Here is a 16,685-nt window from a genome sequence, read left to right as displayed (position 1 = left end):
AAATTACCATTTTCTTAGATTACATTTGAACAGAACTTCTTGCGATAAGAAAGAATACTTCATTAATTATGAGATAGGAACAGCTAAATTCTTGTGGTTCGCAATGTCTAGCAAAGTTCCCAACCTGCGTGCCATAGCCCTAAGCTTTTGTATGTGCACGCCAAGCGATCGTTTTGGCTGCTATAAAACAGGAAATTTTTTTTTTTTTAGATATTTGTCAAATTGAAGTCGGGAACTTTATTTGCTACGTACATAAAGACGTTAAATTTGACATATTTTATTTATCCATCAGTGAATAATTAAAGGCACTTGCGTGTGTACGTGTGAGATACATACATTATGGATGTATTTCTATTTGCTAATCTTATAAACATGTCTATATTACACTTTCAACAATAATAAACATGTATCGTACGTACACATCTACACAGTGAATTCATTTATTTTTGATGACAATATATAGCATTCGTATTATTTATTTTATCCAATATACAGATAGGCTCCCTAATATATAAGTATGTACATTCGTGTGTGTCGTGGCATGTATTTGCATTATTCTTGTTGAATGGTACTAAGAGTAAAATCAAGAGTCACGCTGCAAGCGAAATAGTTTGCGTGTGAATTGATATAAAATAACTAAAATAAACACAAATATTGTATGGGCCAAAGCAAATTGTTATTTCGTTTTTTTTTCTTCTCTTCTTGTTTTGTTTAGTCAATGAATCAAAATGTTATACAAATTGTTAGATAGTAGGAAATATTTTTCAAAAAATAACTTTCCGACGAGTATTTTTAATGCAATCAAATTGTAGCGGATAAAACCCGAAAAATAAAATGGTTATATTTTATCTTGGTCAAGTTTAATCTTTGTTTGTGTTACAAAAAAATGATCTCAATCAAATTTAAATGATGTCTAGAACTATATTATGATTCGCTTATATAAAAGTTATACTAGATTACAAAACTATATTTAACTTAAGATTAATATAGCACTATCTATTTGTACAAAGATTTTTATATATATATATATTTTTATGTTCTTTTTTCTTAAGCAATTTTATATAGTTCTTTTGTTGTTTTTCTAACCTAAATGCTTGAGTCTTAGACTTAGATGCTGGCCTACAAAATTATATAGTATCTCCTTTTATGAATATTCAGTTGATTTGTTTTGGTTACACATGGATTCAGACTGTGGTAAATTTCATGCATGTTAATGGGCATACGAAAATGATTTTATTTCTGGGCCTGCCATATGATCAATCATGGCCGCGTTTATCACTCGATTATCTCAATAGGAGAATATCACAAAATTCCTAGAGTACAAAACTGTGATCAAATCCTAGAGGAATGAGCAGCACAATATGAGCACCAGCACGGTTATGGGAAACAGTGCATAAATCTCGCTGCGCGGATGACATGTCGAGATTAGATTTGTAATATCATCCTCCTCGTGCTCAATGCCATCACGTGTGGGCACCTCGACAACGACAATTTCATCGGACAGAAAACCAATGTTGAAACTGCAATCGGTGCTGTTCAGACAGCCGCGCGATTCACTTAAGTTCGAGTACTGAAATGTTGGCTTATATATATCAAATATGGCGTGTATATCGTTGCGAACCAGATCGTTGTCACTGTAGAATATATAGTAGTAGTAGCCATCCTCGGTGATATTATGCTTCACTGTGTCGTGCTTGCCCTTTTCCAGAAAATGCGCATTCATGCACGCCGGCTTCGGTGGAAAGCCCTCGGCCAGCAATATGGCGCCATTGAAGCAGTCGAAGAGGCCAGTCTCAAAGCTCGATATGGAGTTCGATTCGTCGGTTTCCGTAAAGTTGACAGCATTGCCGCCGTGACTGTACTTCCGATCGTAAACATTTTCACGCTTCTGCCTCTCCTTGCGCTTGTACAGCTGATCGAACACTTCCTTTTTGCGCTGCTCCTGTTCCTGTTGCTGCGGCTCATCTGCGTGACGCCTCTGTCGATTGGCTGGCAATACTGGCGTATTGCTCTGATTGAGTACGGCTCCTTCCACTAACTCCATGGACTTGGACGCCTGATGGGGTGTGCCTTTTTTGAGCTTTTTCCTTAGACGCTTGGCCGGCGACGGCGTTGTGCTGACATTGAGTGCCGCCAGATCCTCGCTGAGATCTTCGCCGCCATGATTCTCATGCTCCTGCAGGCCATCGGCTGGCACTTTCTCTTCGGTTATTTCCACCACATCCTCGAAGAATACCTTCACCTGCTCGTGACCCTGTGCGTAGTTGGCACCCTGCTTGTTCTTATTGTGATCCGTCAAGCCGCACAGCTTCAGCTCCCGCTTGCCCTTGATCACCAGTATGCGAGCGCCATTGTAGCGTGAGCAGAACTTGAGGGACACTCGCGCCCCCTTGAGCAAAAAGAAACCCCAATATTCGAGGGTATCGTCCGGCAAAGTCATCGATTTCTTAAGTCTTATGTGCTTGCGATTCGTAGATATTTCGGGCTTATTGCGCAACTGAAATGCATTGAAATTGCTGCTCATGCGCAGCGTGTGCTTCGAACAGAATATCGATGAGATGCCATCCCTGATCTCAATGATGTCCGATTCCGCAACCGGATAGATGACATCCGCAAATATCGTCTTGCGCATATAGAGCGGCATTATGATCAAAATCGCTGGCAGTATCACAATCATAATGCAAAACACCAGCACACGCTTGACGCCGTGCATATTGCGGGTCTCTGAAACGAAACGGACAGATAAAAGATAAGTTTCAGATAAGCTGACAGTTTGTAGAACTGCGAAATTTGTATAAGTTTGCTTAAATATACAATATTTTTTATTATATGTAAGAGTTTTGCAGGAAAGCTAATCAAATCTGTGCTGTGTGTGATCCATAGAAAAGATCTTCTAATACTTGAATAATACTTTTTTTCACATAAGATCTCTCTCTTATTTATTGCTAAATCTTAATTTTTTCTTAACTCGTGTTTAATTGAAATGTGCTTCAAGTTTGGAGTTTCTTAAAATTAATAATTTCTCACGTTTTGCCCCACCTTCAAAATGATATTCCGTAATTTGTTGCATTTTGTTCTGGTTTTGTTTTTTTTTTTTTTTTTTCAGAGGAAATCCTTTTAGCAATTTCTTAATATATATTTTTTCCGGCACTGCGCGTTGCGTGCTTCGCCCAGGCAGGCTTTTTGAGAACTGATTTGATAGTGAGATTATCAAATTAGACTGTCGCCTCACAGGGCGGTTTTCCATTATTTTTATCGCTCGACTTGAGGCGTAGAAAGAGCGTAGAAGCTTTGAGAGGCTTGGAGGCATGACTGTTGCCTCCAAGCAAATAGCTGAGTATATTGGTCTATCAACAAGCCACAACAATGGCAAATTTTATTCAAATATGTGCCCAAACTATTTGCAAGCTTCATTCGAAGCCACAGAACCAGGCGCTAACTGACAGACTCTATTTAATTAGTGTTTAGTGTTCGACGCTTTGGTCTGACGGTGCCCAATTTCTTGAGCTTATTCGGTAAACTTTTGCTTGATTATTTGCCTATTCTTATTGCTTTTTTTTATGAACTTTTAAGTTTTGTTTCGGCTATGAAAAACTCTATAGTAAATAAATCTCATAGATGTTAGTTGAAGACTCCAGATATTGTTGTTATTTATGCAATTTGAATAATTGTAATTACATTATATTTTAGCCGCAATATGAAGACATCAGAAGTTTTTTTAATTTTTTATTGTTAATATCCTGTAGAATAATTGTAAAGATGCAATTTGAAGTCTAAAGTATTATTTTTATATTTTTAATATTATTATTAAAACAAAATATTTTATTTATTTATTATTCTTGGATCATATTGCTGTGTAAAATTATATTTTTACTTCACTGAGAATTGGCCATTAAAGTTTTTTGAGTTGTCTTTACTTTTAATTTTATAATATACTAGCAGTGAAACGCTTCTCAAAAGAATTTGAACAAAGATCTTTAAAAATGAGTTTGATCAGATCCACAATCATATTTTCTTAATTTAATGCAGTCGGTATGTTCAAGGAAGTTTAAGGAGTTCAAGGAAAAATCTTTAAAAGAATTACAGTAATACCATACTTAACTTATAAATTATTTAACGAAAATACATTATTATTTAAAGTCATATTTTTATATATGATATATGCGAATTCTTTAAAAATGTTTCTTTTAATTTTATATTAATGAAAATGTTGATTTATTATTAAACGTTTGAAGAAAATTATTTTTTATTTGTTTGTGTCGTATTGACTTTAATAATTGTTTTACTGAGCCCAGATTTGGAGTCTTATTTTAGATAACTGCCTTTTGCATACTTTCGGGCTCGAACAGTTAATTAACTGATCTGGGCTCTAGGAAATTATGAACCTTGTGTTAAATAAAATCATTTGATAATTAAAAAATTATTAATAAATTGTTTATAGATGAACAATCAATACACGACAAATGCGACAAAGCGCTGATATTTCCCACAAGAATTATTTAAAACTAATAAAATATAATAATTTTTATTCAATTCGACGACTCCATGTAAATTTCTATATTGGCAACATAAGCTTGCCTGTCTTTTTTTTGGTTACATACAATAAATTCGAAACGATTTTCGAAGTTTGTTGGGCAAACAACGGCCTTCAGTTCATAATTACCGATCGCTCTCGGATGCCTAGTCTGGTAGGGTCTATTTTCCTATGTAGGTGCTATATGAAAATGCCAGGTTGTTATTATTGTGCGGCTTATCAATGTACTGGTGTTCGCTAGCCATAAACCCCAAGCGTTATCAGTTTCGTTTCCAATATATATAGTGCTTGAGAGAATCGGAAAGAGTGGAACGTTTAATTATACACATCACATATGTTTAGGGGTCGCGTTGCCATCACGTTTTGGTCGAGTTTTTATTGTTTGGCTCATGTTCTTGGCTAATCGCTTCCCATTTATTTGTGCAGTTTGAGCCAAGACCAAATATCTCAGCCTATTTAAATGAAGAGAACTACTTGGCAGCTTAAAGTAACATAAATGTATGTGCTTGACTCATAGAGCTAAAGTGTTAGCCATTTATTAGCTGGCTGCTGAAATCGATCAAAACCTCTTAACAACAAAAATATATATCTTTATGATTTAAAATTGATTAAACTGGTTTAATTTCAGACAGTTGCTAATTTGGCCGCAGTTAATTGTTTATAAATCGACAACAATCAGACAGCTGAAGAGCTAAAAAGTTAACGTATAGCCCCTAGACTGACTTTTTGCGTCCAACCCATTTGAAGTGCTTGATAAGGTGGCCTCAGTGCTGAGCTATAGTAAACCATATTGAATCAGAAACAGTTTGACTAAGAGAAAAGTGGGAAATTAAGAGTATCATATAAACTGTCGTATTACTGATAAGTTCTAGTTGCCGTGTCGCCCCAAAATATTGCGCAATACGGCAGCACTTGTGAAGTTCTTGCCCAGGTAGATCTTAGCTATATTCGGTGTATCTAATACAGTGAAAACTTAATGGAGGGATTGCAAGACAATATTGTATTGTGCATATCTTAGCGAAGTGCTTACTGTATTTGCACCTCTACGTCATGCCTATGGCCTCAGGTAAGGTCATAGGTCGAGCATTTCCCTGGCAACTAAGCAAATTTGTCTTAGCTTTAATGACAGCTTTTGTTGTGGTTACGACAGCTTTTCAAATACCAAAATTCATACATATTTTAGTTTTTCAGCCGGTTTACTACGGTTGATACATTTTTGACATGTCATTGAAAATATTGAGTGTGGACAGGTTTTATGCTCAGCACGCAAACAACTTAAAAATTCAAGACTGGTTTTGGAGAACGCAAAAGAGTGCAGCTCAAAGGTTTATCTATGAATATAACCTGGGATTATGATAGAACGTTTTTTTATTTTTTTACTTAAACAATGTACTATAATAATATTAGCCTACAATGAAAAACTACAAGTTTAATTAATTAAAGGGAACAAAGTAAAGTTCATAAATATGTAAAGGTCTCCATTTTCAAAAGACATATAATAGATGCTACACCCATTGCAATTAGGTAAAAGGGTATCATGAGTCTTTTTAATCATAGCTGCAAACCTGGTATATAGATTATCGAAGTATATATATATATATGTATTTGGGGAAAGGGAAGAAGAAGCACTAGAGTACAGCTGAGCGCTGGCTGCAGGGCATCTGTTAGTCGGTCATGCCCGTTCATCTACATAACAAATTTCGGTATATGATATTTCATTCTCAAGTTGGCAGGAATTGGGCCGCCTTTAGGCTCCCTTATAATCCTAGATACTCGTAAACTTGAACTACCTTGGCTGACTCTTGAATATTTTGCGTTTCTAGAGCTAATTCAGGGTCGTCGGCGTGTGCCTCCAATTAAATTTAAATATGTACTTAAGTACGCGTACGCATGTACGCGAATGTATGCGTATGTATTTGTATATATGCACAGGTATAGGTGCGCTTTGTAGTTTTTTTGTATTATTTTTTATTCTTGTACATGTCTAATTCTCATGTTTCTGTTGTACTTGTCGTTCTCAGTGCTTTTTGTTGTAAACTTACATGTTGTTTATTTAGCTTTGCTTTTTAGCTTATTTACGTTTTGGCTTAGCGACAACGTCAACGTCGACGTCAGCAGCGCCGTCAGCTGCGTGATGAGTGCAAAATTCTTTGTATATAATTTGCATGCAGTTTGTTTTGTTTATTGTTCGCTTGCTTTTGTCATATAGTCCTCTTCCCTACTTTGTATAGATCAATAGGATTAGGAAACAAACAAAAAAAAAAAAACAATAAAAATTCCGTTATCTACACGTGCAGCGTGTTCGTCATTATCATTTGCCTATCAACGCGCATTATAATTATTATTATTATCTGGCGTCACTTGGCGTTGCTTCATCTTCGCATGTTTATGATATTTTGACACACATTTTTATCAACACAATTTGTGTCTCTCTCAAATTTGGTTATGGCACTCTCTGACGCTCTCTCTCTCTTTTTAGCGCGCTGCTCTCACTGCTTTAGCAATTTCTGTTTGAGACTATTTTTGTTTTATTTTTATTTTGTATGTTTCTTTGTCGTTTGCTGATGAATTGTTGTTATTTGCGATTCATTTTTATTTTTTAAATATTTTTATTTTGTTTTCCGTTTACAATTCCTTAATTTTAATTTAAAAAAAAAACCTTTATGGGAATTACGAAATATTTGCCAAGTGACGCGCCGCGCCGCTCGTTCCCCACTGACAACTGTCGACAGACTGACTGACAGCCAAAAAAAAAAACCGCTACTCATTGCTGTTGCAATGGAAATTATTTTCGTCATCGCACAATATGAAAAACAATGAGATTAACCAAGCGCCATTGTAGGCGCGCGCGCTCTCTATCTCTCTCTTGGCTCTCTTCTCGCTCACATTTTCTCTCTTTTTGTATTGTCCATGCAAGGAAAATCAAAACAGTTCTCAGAGAAAACGCCATTTGTTTTGATGTGAAGTTGGCTGCGCTGCTGCCATTGGTTTGAAACTTGACTTGCCTATACCCTGTACACAATCGAATTGGAAAAAGGTATACATGCTTATATTCTATAGTTAAATTGTTGCCCATCAAGTCAAATTTAAGCTAAACTTTTTAACCAATAAAATATTTGTTTTTTATAAACTGCGTAATACTTGCTAGTTATATTACCTTTAATAATAGACACAGCTGGTCTTTAAAAGAGCTTTATCTTTTTAAAGACCAGAAGAAAGAAGATAGCATGTAGCTTGGCACGCATATACTTTGTGTATATGCATATCAGTATGAATGTGCAATATTATTATTTTAAAGAGGTTGAGTTCGTGATAGTATTTTATTGTCGTAGTTTATTTAATCTTTACCAAGCCGACTTGATTTGTAATGCAAGTTTGCATAATTTGACGTTAAAAAATAAACAAAATATTTGTTAAAGTGCACAATTTACATAATTTTGGTAAATAGAAATAAAGAATAGTTAAATAATTCAGTAAAAACATAAGTTAAACGCATTTTATTATAATCTAACCGCAAGTAAAATGCCAAAGTGCAAAAATTTCCCTATTAATAGTCTTATATGCTAAAACTTTATTTCACTAGGAATTCAGTAAAATAAAAATGAGTAAAATCAAAATAATTTAATTGGATAGGTTGCTAAATAAATTCCAAGATATCGATCTTAGAATTTTGTCTCAGAATTGATCACATTTTCATATTAAATCATTAAATGCAATTATTATACTATTTTTAGACACTTGCGAACACTTACTATGCAAATCGGGCATCGAGTAATAAAAATCCGTGTGATAGTAATGCAATTGACCGGCACTTATATTCGTGCCACGTTTCATTAGGGTTTTGCTAGCCATTTTGCGGTAGGATTCTAAATATCCTTAGGCAAGACTTTGAATAGACCAGCGGATTTATAATTATCGACGGTCCGACACTCGTGAATAATCACCGCAAACTGACGCTGGAATCTCTGGATGCGTAGTATGACTTTCAACTACTCTATCTGATTGCCCACTGTTGACGAGGCGCCCCAAGTCAAATAGACTGCGGGGCACTCTGGGAACTGGAAACTGAAAGCAAACAGGGCTGTCTGTCTGCCGGCCGTCTGGTCCGCTTTATCCGACTGAACAGAGAGCTGATAAACGGCCTTACAGCCTAGTAATTGTCATTTATTATTAGAGTAAAAACAATCGCATTAAATGTACAGAGTGCAAAAACAAACAGTACACAAAAATGATTGATAAGAGGTTAAAGCTGATTAACAGACGGTGGCATGCGGCCTACATGTGTCTACCAAGCCGCACCACCATACGATTGTAGGGTGTCTAGTTGTGGCCATTGCGTTAATTGGAAATTCAATATCGTTAAAAATTTATCGAGAGTAGTGACAAAAATAGGAGCAGCTAATATTGGCAATAGCTCCGAAGTGTATCGAAAGCTCTTTTATTTTTTTTTTAGCTTGGCATATTTATATCGTTTGTCTTCTAATCAATTTGGGTTTTGCTTAAGACCAATTTTAAGTCTCTTATTATTGTTACATAAACTTTGAGATAGAATCTGATATAGAGACAACAAGCTTTGCATGGAGAAATATATATATATATATAAATATACCTTTAGCTATTATTTTGGCTCTTTCTACTAGTCAATATTCCTGATTAAATAACTATCCACCTAACATTGTTTTAAAGAATGTTTTAAGCATTAAACAATCAATCTTAAGTAAATTTACAAATATTTTCCATCACAACAGACAGTTTATAGATAAGATTTCTTTGCAGTAGGAGAAGCGCCAGCTTATGTTATCTTTATTTAAGTCTTATCGTATTAATGATATCAATCCAAGATTCATATAGCCATATCTTTTTGTATCACCTACAGTCTGTGAATAATATAGGCATAATATAAGCTTTTATTACATTTTTCTATGTTTACTATGTACCAGCTTAAAAATGAATAAATGTGCCATTAATTTTTGTTATACATTAATTTTTAATTTAAATATTTGGGTTTTTTTTTATAAAACCATACTGAATTTTGTTCTTATGTAGTTGAAATTGCATTATGTAAAAAATATATGCATTTCACAGACATATTTCCTCACAAAAGCTTGGGCCAATATTAATAAAAAAATCTCATCAAAATTATTGTTGTTGTTCAGCCCAAAAGTATGCAAATTTTCCCGCTAATGCTTATTAATTTATAAAAAGATTATAGATGCATCGACTATCGTAGGTTAAGGATAAATTCCTGAAGCACTTCAGAGGGAAAGTTCTATATAATATGGTGGCGAATTGGATGTTAGTTCATATCTTAAATATATTTGATACCTCTATGGGATGGAAGATGCCATAAATCTCTTGTAAAGTGGAAAAAGGGTATCATAATTTTGTGTAACAGGCAAAAGGAAGCAACTCTATAGTCGGGCACTCCCGATTAGTGTACTCTAACTTGGTATTTAATTGTCTTTCAAGCTGAATCAGTTAATGTACATTTTTAAATTTGCGAATGCTCTTACATCGTTCGAAACTCTTATCTATGTTACAGAAATTGCTCATGTACCGAAGCTCAAGTTCGGTACTCTTAACGCGTGTTTTGTTTATGCCTTTATAGAGTTATTATAATTTTCATATGGAATGTACTATGCATGGAAGGAGGCATCTTCGACACCATTAGTTTAGATAAATATATATTTATAGCAGATCAAACCGCTACATTTTAAAGAAAAATTAAACTTTATCTTGACCAAACTCAGCACTCAGCGAGTTTGCAAGGGTATTTAATAGTTTATAAGCCGCAGATAGCGTTTAGTTATGTTCTTCCTAAAAGTATAAAGTTGTTGTACAAGATCGACTTCTGCGTAAGTTGCCATGTGCTGGATGTTCTTCCTATCTGAACATAACTGCCAAAAACAAGTCGGTATATGCCTGTATAAAATATTTGCCGCGTTGCCACAAAATGTGCTTATCTTTCATTTCAACGTAAACCTGATACTCTACCATTTTGTTCTTTTATTTAAATTTGAAACAATTTGGAATCGTTAAAAAACCTATTTCAATTTCGTACGCTCGTGACTTTATAATAAAGCATACGACATTTTTACAAAAAGCAGATTGCAAATTAAGTAAACGAGTTAGTGTATTTAAATTTGGGCATGTGTGACTTTCGAATCATGTAAAGAACACGTATATTACAAAGCGGCAAGCACGAACTGTTAAGTTGTTTAGTTAGTTCCACGGTTAAAAAAGGTTTTACTTTTACACAATTTGTAAAAATTGTAATTACACTTAACTTAAATAACAATTAGAAGACATTTAATAGAGTTGGTTTCGTTTCGGGAATTTAGTTAAGTTCTGTTGTTGCCAATAAATAAATGAAATTTAAATATTTTAGTTAATTTTTATTTTTAAACAATTCTTAAGTTATCACACCTTAAAAATGACATGTTCGACGGCCCATAATTTGTTGAGGTGGTACCATTATAATTTGAGTAATTGGCCTTACTAAATTACTAAGAAAATGTTGCTCAGGTGCAGAATCTTGTGTAGTATGTTCAGACATGAAGCACGCGCTAAAGGGAACCCATGGTTGTATGCTGATAAAGTCAAACCAATATGTCAGAATGTTAAAGACGACGACGGCTACTCCTCGAAATTGGCGTTTAGTTGAGTTTGGTTCGCGTTTATTAGCACACCATGGGTGCTCGTATTGCCACCGGGCACTTGCTCTTCAAATGGTTCTTCTTTTGTCTAGTCCTTATCATTATTTTCATGCTATATGCACCGTATAAAAATATTGAAATCGAACCAACAATGCGTGGTAAAACTGAAGTGATTAGTGCAATTCCAACACATAATTTGGCTAATAGTTTGCCCAAAATTGAGGTACCAAAGTATTTTGTGCATACCTCACAGTGCGCGATACCCTATATAAATCCACTTTCGGCGGAGGCCTTAAAAATCTATACGCCGCGCAAGTTTATACCTTGTTCTAACGAAAGTGAACTAGTTTCGGCTCTCTACGATGTCAATCGACAGCGTTATGTTTTGCATATCAATGAACCCGTGGCTAAGAAGCTGCTCAACTCGAGTGAACAGGAGTTCAATTGTTTCTATCGTGAGATACAGCATGGCGAAAAGACGGAAACCTATGACATGTAAATTTATGCAGATGTTAGCCCAGAGCTTCCTTACAAAGTATTCCCTTTGTGTTCGCACAGGCTCAAGCCAAGCAAATATTTCTCTCAGGACCATGTAGTGCCACTTCACGTTGAGGGCCTGATGCTGCAGTGCGAGACGGCCGAGATACCGCCCGTCAAGCTGCAAAAGGATGCCTATATGTTCATACAATATCGGCCGAATATGAATGCTACTAAACCATCTAATAAGACACATCCACGCAAACCAAGTGTTATAATGTATGGCATCGATACATTATCCCGAATTAATCTCCGTCGCACTATGCCCTTGGTTTATAAGCATCTACAGGGACCCGGCTGGTACGAAATGCAGGGCTACAATAAGGTAGTATACTCAAATGTTTCTAGTCTCAAACTGCTGAACTGCTCAACTTACAGGTGGGCGACAATTCATTTCCCAATATATTTGCCATACTGAGTGGCTATTCGCCGGAGAAGGCCAAAGAGCATGTCTGCGATACGGACAAAAGTGGCTGCCTCGATGAGATTCCCATGATCTGGAAGTACTTCAGTAATGCTAGCTATTTGACTGCTTATGCAGAGGATGAGAGCCCATCGAATACGTTTAGTTACCTAAAGCCGGGCTTTACCAAAAAACCAACCGATTACTATTTTCGTCCATTTCTGCGCGCTCTCGAGTGCGAGGCGGATAACTATAATTGTCCTGGTTGCCGCATGACCTATTGCTATGGCCGCCGGTTGGCCAATAGTTATATCTATGATTACGGCAGACAGTTCATGCAGCGCTATGTGGAAGAGAGACCCATTTGGGGCATGTTCTGGACGAATCACTTCAGTCACGATGATTACTTTATGCCCTCGGCCATGCAGCATAAGGTTCTGGGTGATTTGATCAACTACGAAAAGGATGGCTCCATGGAGCATACAATTATGATATTCTTTGCCGATCATGGTGTACGCTATGGCAGTTTATTGAGTTTAGCCGAGGGTTATTTGGAGGAACGCCTGCCCATGATGTTTATCTATTTGCCTCCCTGGTTCCGACAACAGTATCCGCAGTTTACTGAAGCCCTGGCCTTGAACCAACATCGCCTGAGCTCCAATTTTGATCTGCACAACACTCTAAAGCATATCATCGAGATTGGCGGCACTCCGGATGGTCCGGCTCTGCCGAGATCCTATGATTGCCCCACCTGTCAATCTCTGTTCTATCCAATCGCTGAAAATCGCACCTGTCCGGAGGCGGGCATCGCGGAGCATTGGTGCACCTGCCATCCGTATCGAAATATCGATCAACTCCATTGGACTAAACGAATTGCGCCACGTGTTATAGATCGCATGAACGAGTACTTTGTGCACAAGAACCTCAGCCATTTATGCAGCAATCTAACATTACATTATATACACCGAACGGAAATTAAAATGAGCGTAGACGTCAGTTGGGAGGATGATTTACCCGAACTCGAAATCGCCGTTTATCGCACCAAGTTTAAGGTGATACAGAACAGCGCCGATTTTGAGGCCACGGTTGTCTTCAACAATAAAACAGAAGCTGTAGACGTGAATGTGGAGAGTATCAGTCGTACGAATTCCTATAAGGAGGATTCTACTTGTATTAGTGATAAAATCGCCAAATTGTATTGTATATGCTTTAGTGATATCAAGGCCTAGCCAGTTTTTATTATAATTATATTGATACATGTAGAGAACTAGTCGGAACAGTTTTCTGTTTCAAATATTAAACAGAATATTCCCACCAAATTAAAATTTAAAACACATCTCAAATGAATTTAAAGATCTATAAAAAATAAAATCTTAAAAAAGTATACTACCGTGTTCCGCCAATTTTCCACTGTTGCGGGTGGAATCTGCCAAAGACCCGGTCTATGCTCCTTGGACATGTCTTACTTTAATTGTTACCATCATTTGCATAAATTCATTACACAGATACCTTATTGACTCTAAAAACTTTAAAAACATTTATATATTTTTTTTAGTTTCGTTTTGGCGGCAGGTCACCGTTAACTAATTTTTACTGATATCTCACAGAGTTTCAATGTGTATCAATGTTAAAAATCTCGATAAAATTAAAAATTTTATTCTCTATTGTTGCTAGCTACTACTACAAAATTGTTATCAAAAAACATGATTGTTTTTGATACCAATGTTCGAACAAGATAGAACAAGATAGTACGCCCAAAAAGAACGGAAATATTATATTTCCGAGAATCTTTAACAATAGAGACAATTTTCTAACATTTAATTTGCCGAAGCTATAAGGAAGTCTCATTGATATTTGCCTAGTTTAAAAGGGCACGGACGACAAAAATTTAATCAAATTAAGCGCAGCAAATTATATTACCCAAAGCTAGCAAAGCAAATTGCATAGCAAATATAGTTCTGGGTAATATCACTAACCATATATCAAATATCTCTCCCCGAGTAAATTTTATATTTTTATTAAAAAAAAAAACACAGGGGCATTGAAAACTATCCGCTAACCCTAAGTTATTCGAAGAAATACCTAGTCACATCGATTTTGCAGCATTTCTGCAAATCAGTTCAACATGAATTCTCAAAGAATCGGTCATTACGATCAATCTGCTTGAATTTACTTCCTTGGTAAACGATGCTTTTCCTTCTAAATTGCAAACTGATGTCATTTACACCAACTTCAGTCTCCTTCTATGCGTTACACATTTTATGTCAAAATTATAATACCATCTGCAAGGGTATAATAATTGACTTTATTGATGAACATTATTATGAAGGTCGGCAAACGCAATATTTTGCGGCTAAGGGTTCTTGCACACAACGCCCATGGGGCTCTAAGCGGCTTATGTGCGTCTCTGGCATTTCCACGACATTAGCTTGCACGTTACTTAAAACTATTCCACGAAATTTGCCTCTTGGTCGAGTAGTGAACTGAATCCGATACCTTTCCATTTCATCGGGTGGCGGCACCTGAAGTCCATTAAAATCAAAGTTTATCTTGCATTCGGCTCTAAGCACACTTTTAAGCTCCAAACGATAACACAGCATGGTGTAATTATTACTATATATAAATTGATTTATGCGGTAAACAATTGTCTTTGCCAATATTTCAATTGATTCAGTAATTGGTTGTTGGGTATACGGCTCACAGCTGCACCAGTGATCCTGTATCCAGGCATCCTTACAAGAGCGCTTATCTGGAATGACGTCAAGTAACGACTTACAGTCCTGGCAGGTTTTCTCAAAGCGCAAGGACGGGCGTACCTGCAGGAGCAGCTCTTTAATGGTTAAATGCAAGTCTACGGTGGAGCTCAACCGACGACGATTCACGTCAAGTGCCTTGCCGACCTTTGGATACTGCTTTCGATACCAGGGAGGTAAATAAATGTGCAGCATAGGCAACCGCTCTTCCAAAAAGCTAGATGACAGCTCCATCAGGGGTCCCTTGTGTTGACCATGTAGGCTGAATAGAATGACAACTGCTCTTTCGAATAAGCCATGCTCCTTGAAATGCTCAAGGTAAGTCACAAAATCTTTATCCACATTTGCCGCTCCACTAAAATCGTCATTACTAAAACTTTTCGTCCAGAAGATTCCAAAGAAGGGCTTTGGTGTCTCGTGTACAAAACGCTGAACCAGCTGAAGACAATAGTCAAAAACGTACCGAAAACTCTGTTTGCGGCCCAAACAGTAGTCATATTTAAGGCGTCTGAAGTTTGTCATGATCTTCTCGAATGCTTTCATTATAGGATTTAGATAATAATCCACCGGCTGTCGTGTCAGAACAAAGGTGGGAGTGTCCTCGGCATAGGCTGTCTGATAGCCAGCATTATGATAATGATTCCAGAGGTAAGTGAGTGCGTCTAGACAGCCCGGCTTCTTTATATCGCAATAATGTTTCCACTCTTGCGGCAAGCTGCCCGTCAAAAGAGTTATCATATTGGTGAAGGTACCATCACTTATAGTGTTATGGCCAAGCATCTCATACCAGCCCGGCTGACGCACAAAGTGTGCTGTGAGCGGCATTGTCCTCTGGAAGTTCATCTGCGACATGGAATCAATGCCCAGCATTATAACACTAGGATAGGTCAGACTGCGTTCTTCGTCGCTCTTCTCGTTGCAATTGAGTGGATACTGGACAAAAGAAAATGCGTCGCGTTGTAGGACTCGTGATCTGTTGCGCAACTCAAAACATTCCACTACAATACCCTGAACGTGACGAGGTACGATCCAATCATGGCAGGAAAATGGGGTTATTATGTTCCTAAAATCGAAACGACAGCATGTCTTAAATTGAAAACGATTTCGCTTATGCCCCAACAAGGGGACAATTCAATACACACCAGGTAAGGGAATCATCTGGAGCTCGAAGTAGCCCGTGAGAAGCACAGCCATAGTCGGAAATATTTGGAACGAGCTCAACGAACAGAGACTCATTGTATTGTAAGATATATTGCTTCTCCTTCAGATCATATCGAACTGTGTATAAATCGGGCTGATCTGCACATTCCTTAAATTTGGGCGGCTCAAAAATGCTCATAACGTCTTCGGAAAATGGATTAGGTCGTGGTATTTTGCATTTGTGATCAAAAACATTGAAATCCATGTTTGAGCTGCTCTCTGTTTTAAAAGCTGATCTGCGTGTCGTAAATTGTCCATTGAGTGTGCTTAACAATTTCGGCTTGGTCAGGGCTTTTTTATTAACTATGCTTGAATGTTCCACTGCATCATTTGTATGCCGGTTGACAAATATAAATATGCATAGAAGTAAAAAGATGGCAAGTACTACCTTTCCCTTATTGCTACCCAGGCAGCGATACATTGTCGTAGTTAGATGTGTTAAAGTTTGTTGATTCAAAGGTTTGATAGAGAGCCTACTAGGTTATTTATCAAGCGGGTAAATTTAATTACTTAAATCAACATTATTGTGAACTACGGCAAAATTTTCAAACCGAGTTGCGTCCATCATGGCGATTCTGAAATTAACCCTTTCGCTGGACTAA

At 36.8% G+C, this 16,685-nt stretch overlaps 3 protein-coding genes across 5 annotated transcripts; 1 reads left to right on the top strand and 2 right to left on the bottom strand.

Annotated features, from left to right (window-relative positions):
• Positions 1 to 255: 255 nt before the first annotated feature.
• On the bottom strand, positions 256 to 8,493 carry LOC6627387 (uncharacterized). Of its 3 annotated transcripts, none has more exons than XM_015172615.3 (2): positions 3,040 to 3,091; positions 256 to 2,724 (listed from the first exon to the last, which is right to left on the bottom strand). In XM_015172615.3, the coding sequence occupies exons 1-2, from the start codon at positions 3,068 to 3,070 to the stop codon at positions 1,340 to 1,342; spliced, it is 1,416 nt and encodes a 471-aa protein (XP_015028101.1). In that variant the 5' UTR covers positions 3,071 to 3,091; the 3' UTR covers positions 256 to 1,339. The 3 variants fall into 3 exon arrangements, with proteins under 3 accessions (XP_015028101.1, XP_002051077.1, XP_015028100.1); XM_002051041.4 differs by lacking the exon at positions 3,040 to 3,091 and adding an exon at positions 8,287 to 8,493 and having other exon boundaries at positions 257 to 2,724; XM_015172614.3 differs by lacking the exon at positions 3,040 to 3,091 and adding an exon at positions 6,577 to 7,258 and having other exon boundaries at positions 258 to 2,724.
• Positions 8,494 to 10,959: 2,466 nt separating this feature from the next.
• On the top strand, positions 10,960 to 13,502 carry LOC6627389 (uncharacterized). The gene is made up of 3 exons (XM_032437840.2): positions 10,960 to 11,685; positions 11,749 to 12,052; positions 12,106 to 13,502. Exons 1-3 carry the CDS (start codon positions 11,225 to 11,227, stop codon positions 13,357 to 13,359), a joined length of 2,019 nt encoding a protein of 672 aa, XP_032293731.1. The 5' UTR covers positions 10,960 to 11,224; the 3' UTR covers positions 13,360 to 13,502.
• Positions 13,503 to 14,413: 911 nt separating this feature from the next.
• LOC6627390 (uncharacterized) lies at positions 14,414 to 16,681 on the bottom strand. The gene is made up of 2 exons (XM_032437732.2): positions 16,026 to 16,681; positions 14,414 to 15,946 (listed from the first exon to the last, which is right to left on the bottom strand). Exons 1-2 carry the CDS (start codon positions 16,502 to 16,504, stop codon positions 14,452 to 14,454), a joined length of 1,974 nt encoding a protein of 657 aa, XP_032293623.1. The 5' UTR covers positions 16,505 to 16,681; the 3' UTR covers positions 14,414 to 14,451.
• Positions 16,682 to 16,685: the final 4 nt, after the last annotated feature.

This window comes from Drosophila virilis, chromosome 4 (assembly GCF_030788295.1).
Source record: "Drosophila virilis strain 15010-1051.87 chromosome 4, Dvir_AGI_RSII-ME, whole genome shotgun sequence".
Classification (NCBI taxonomy): domain Eukaryota; kingdom Metazoa; phylum Arthropoda; class Insecta; order Diptera; family Drosophilidae; genus Drosophila; species Drosophila virilis.
This window is presented reverse-complemented; position numbering and strand designations above follow the sequence as displayed.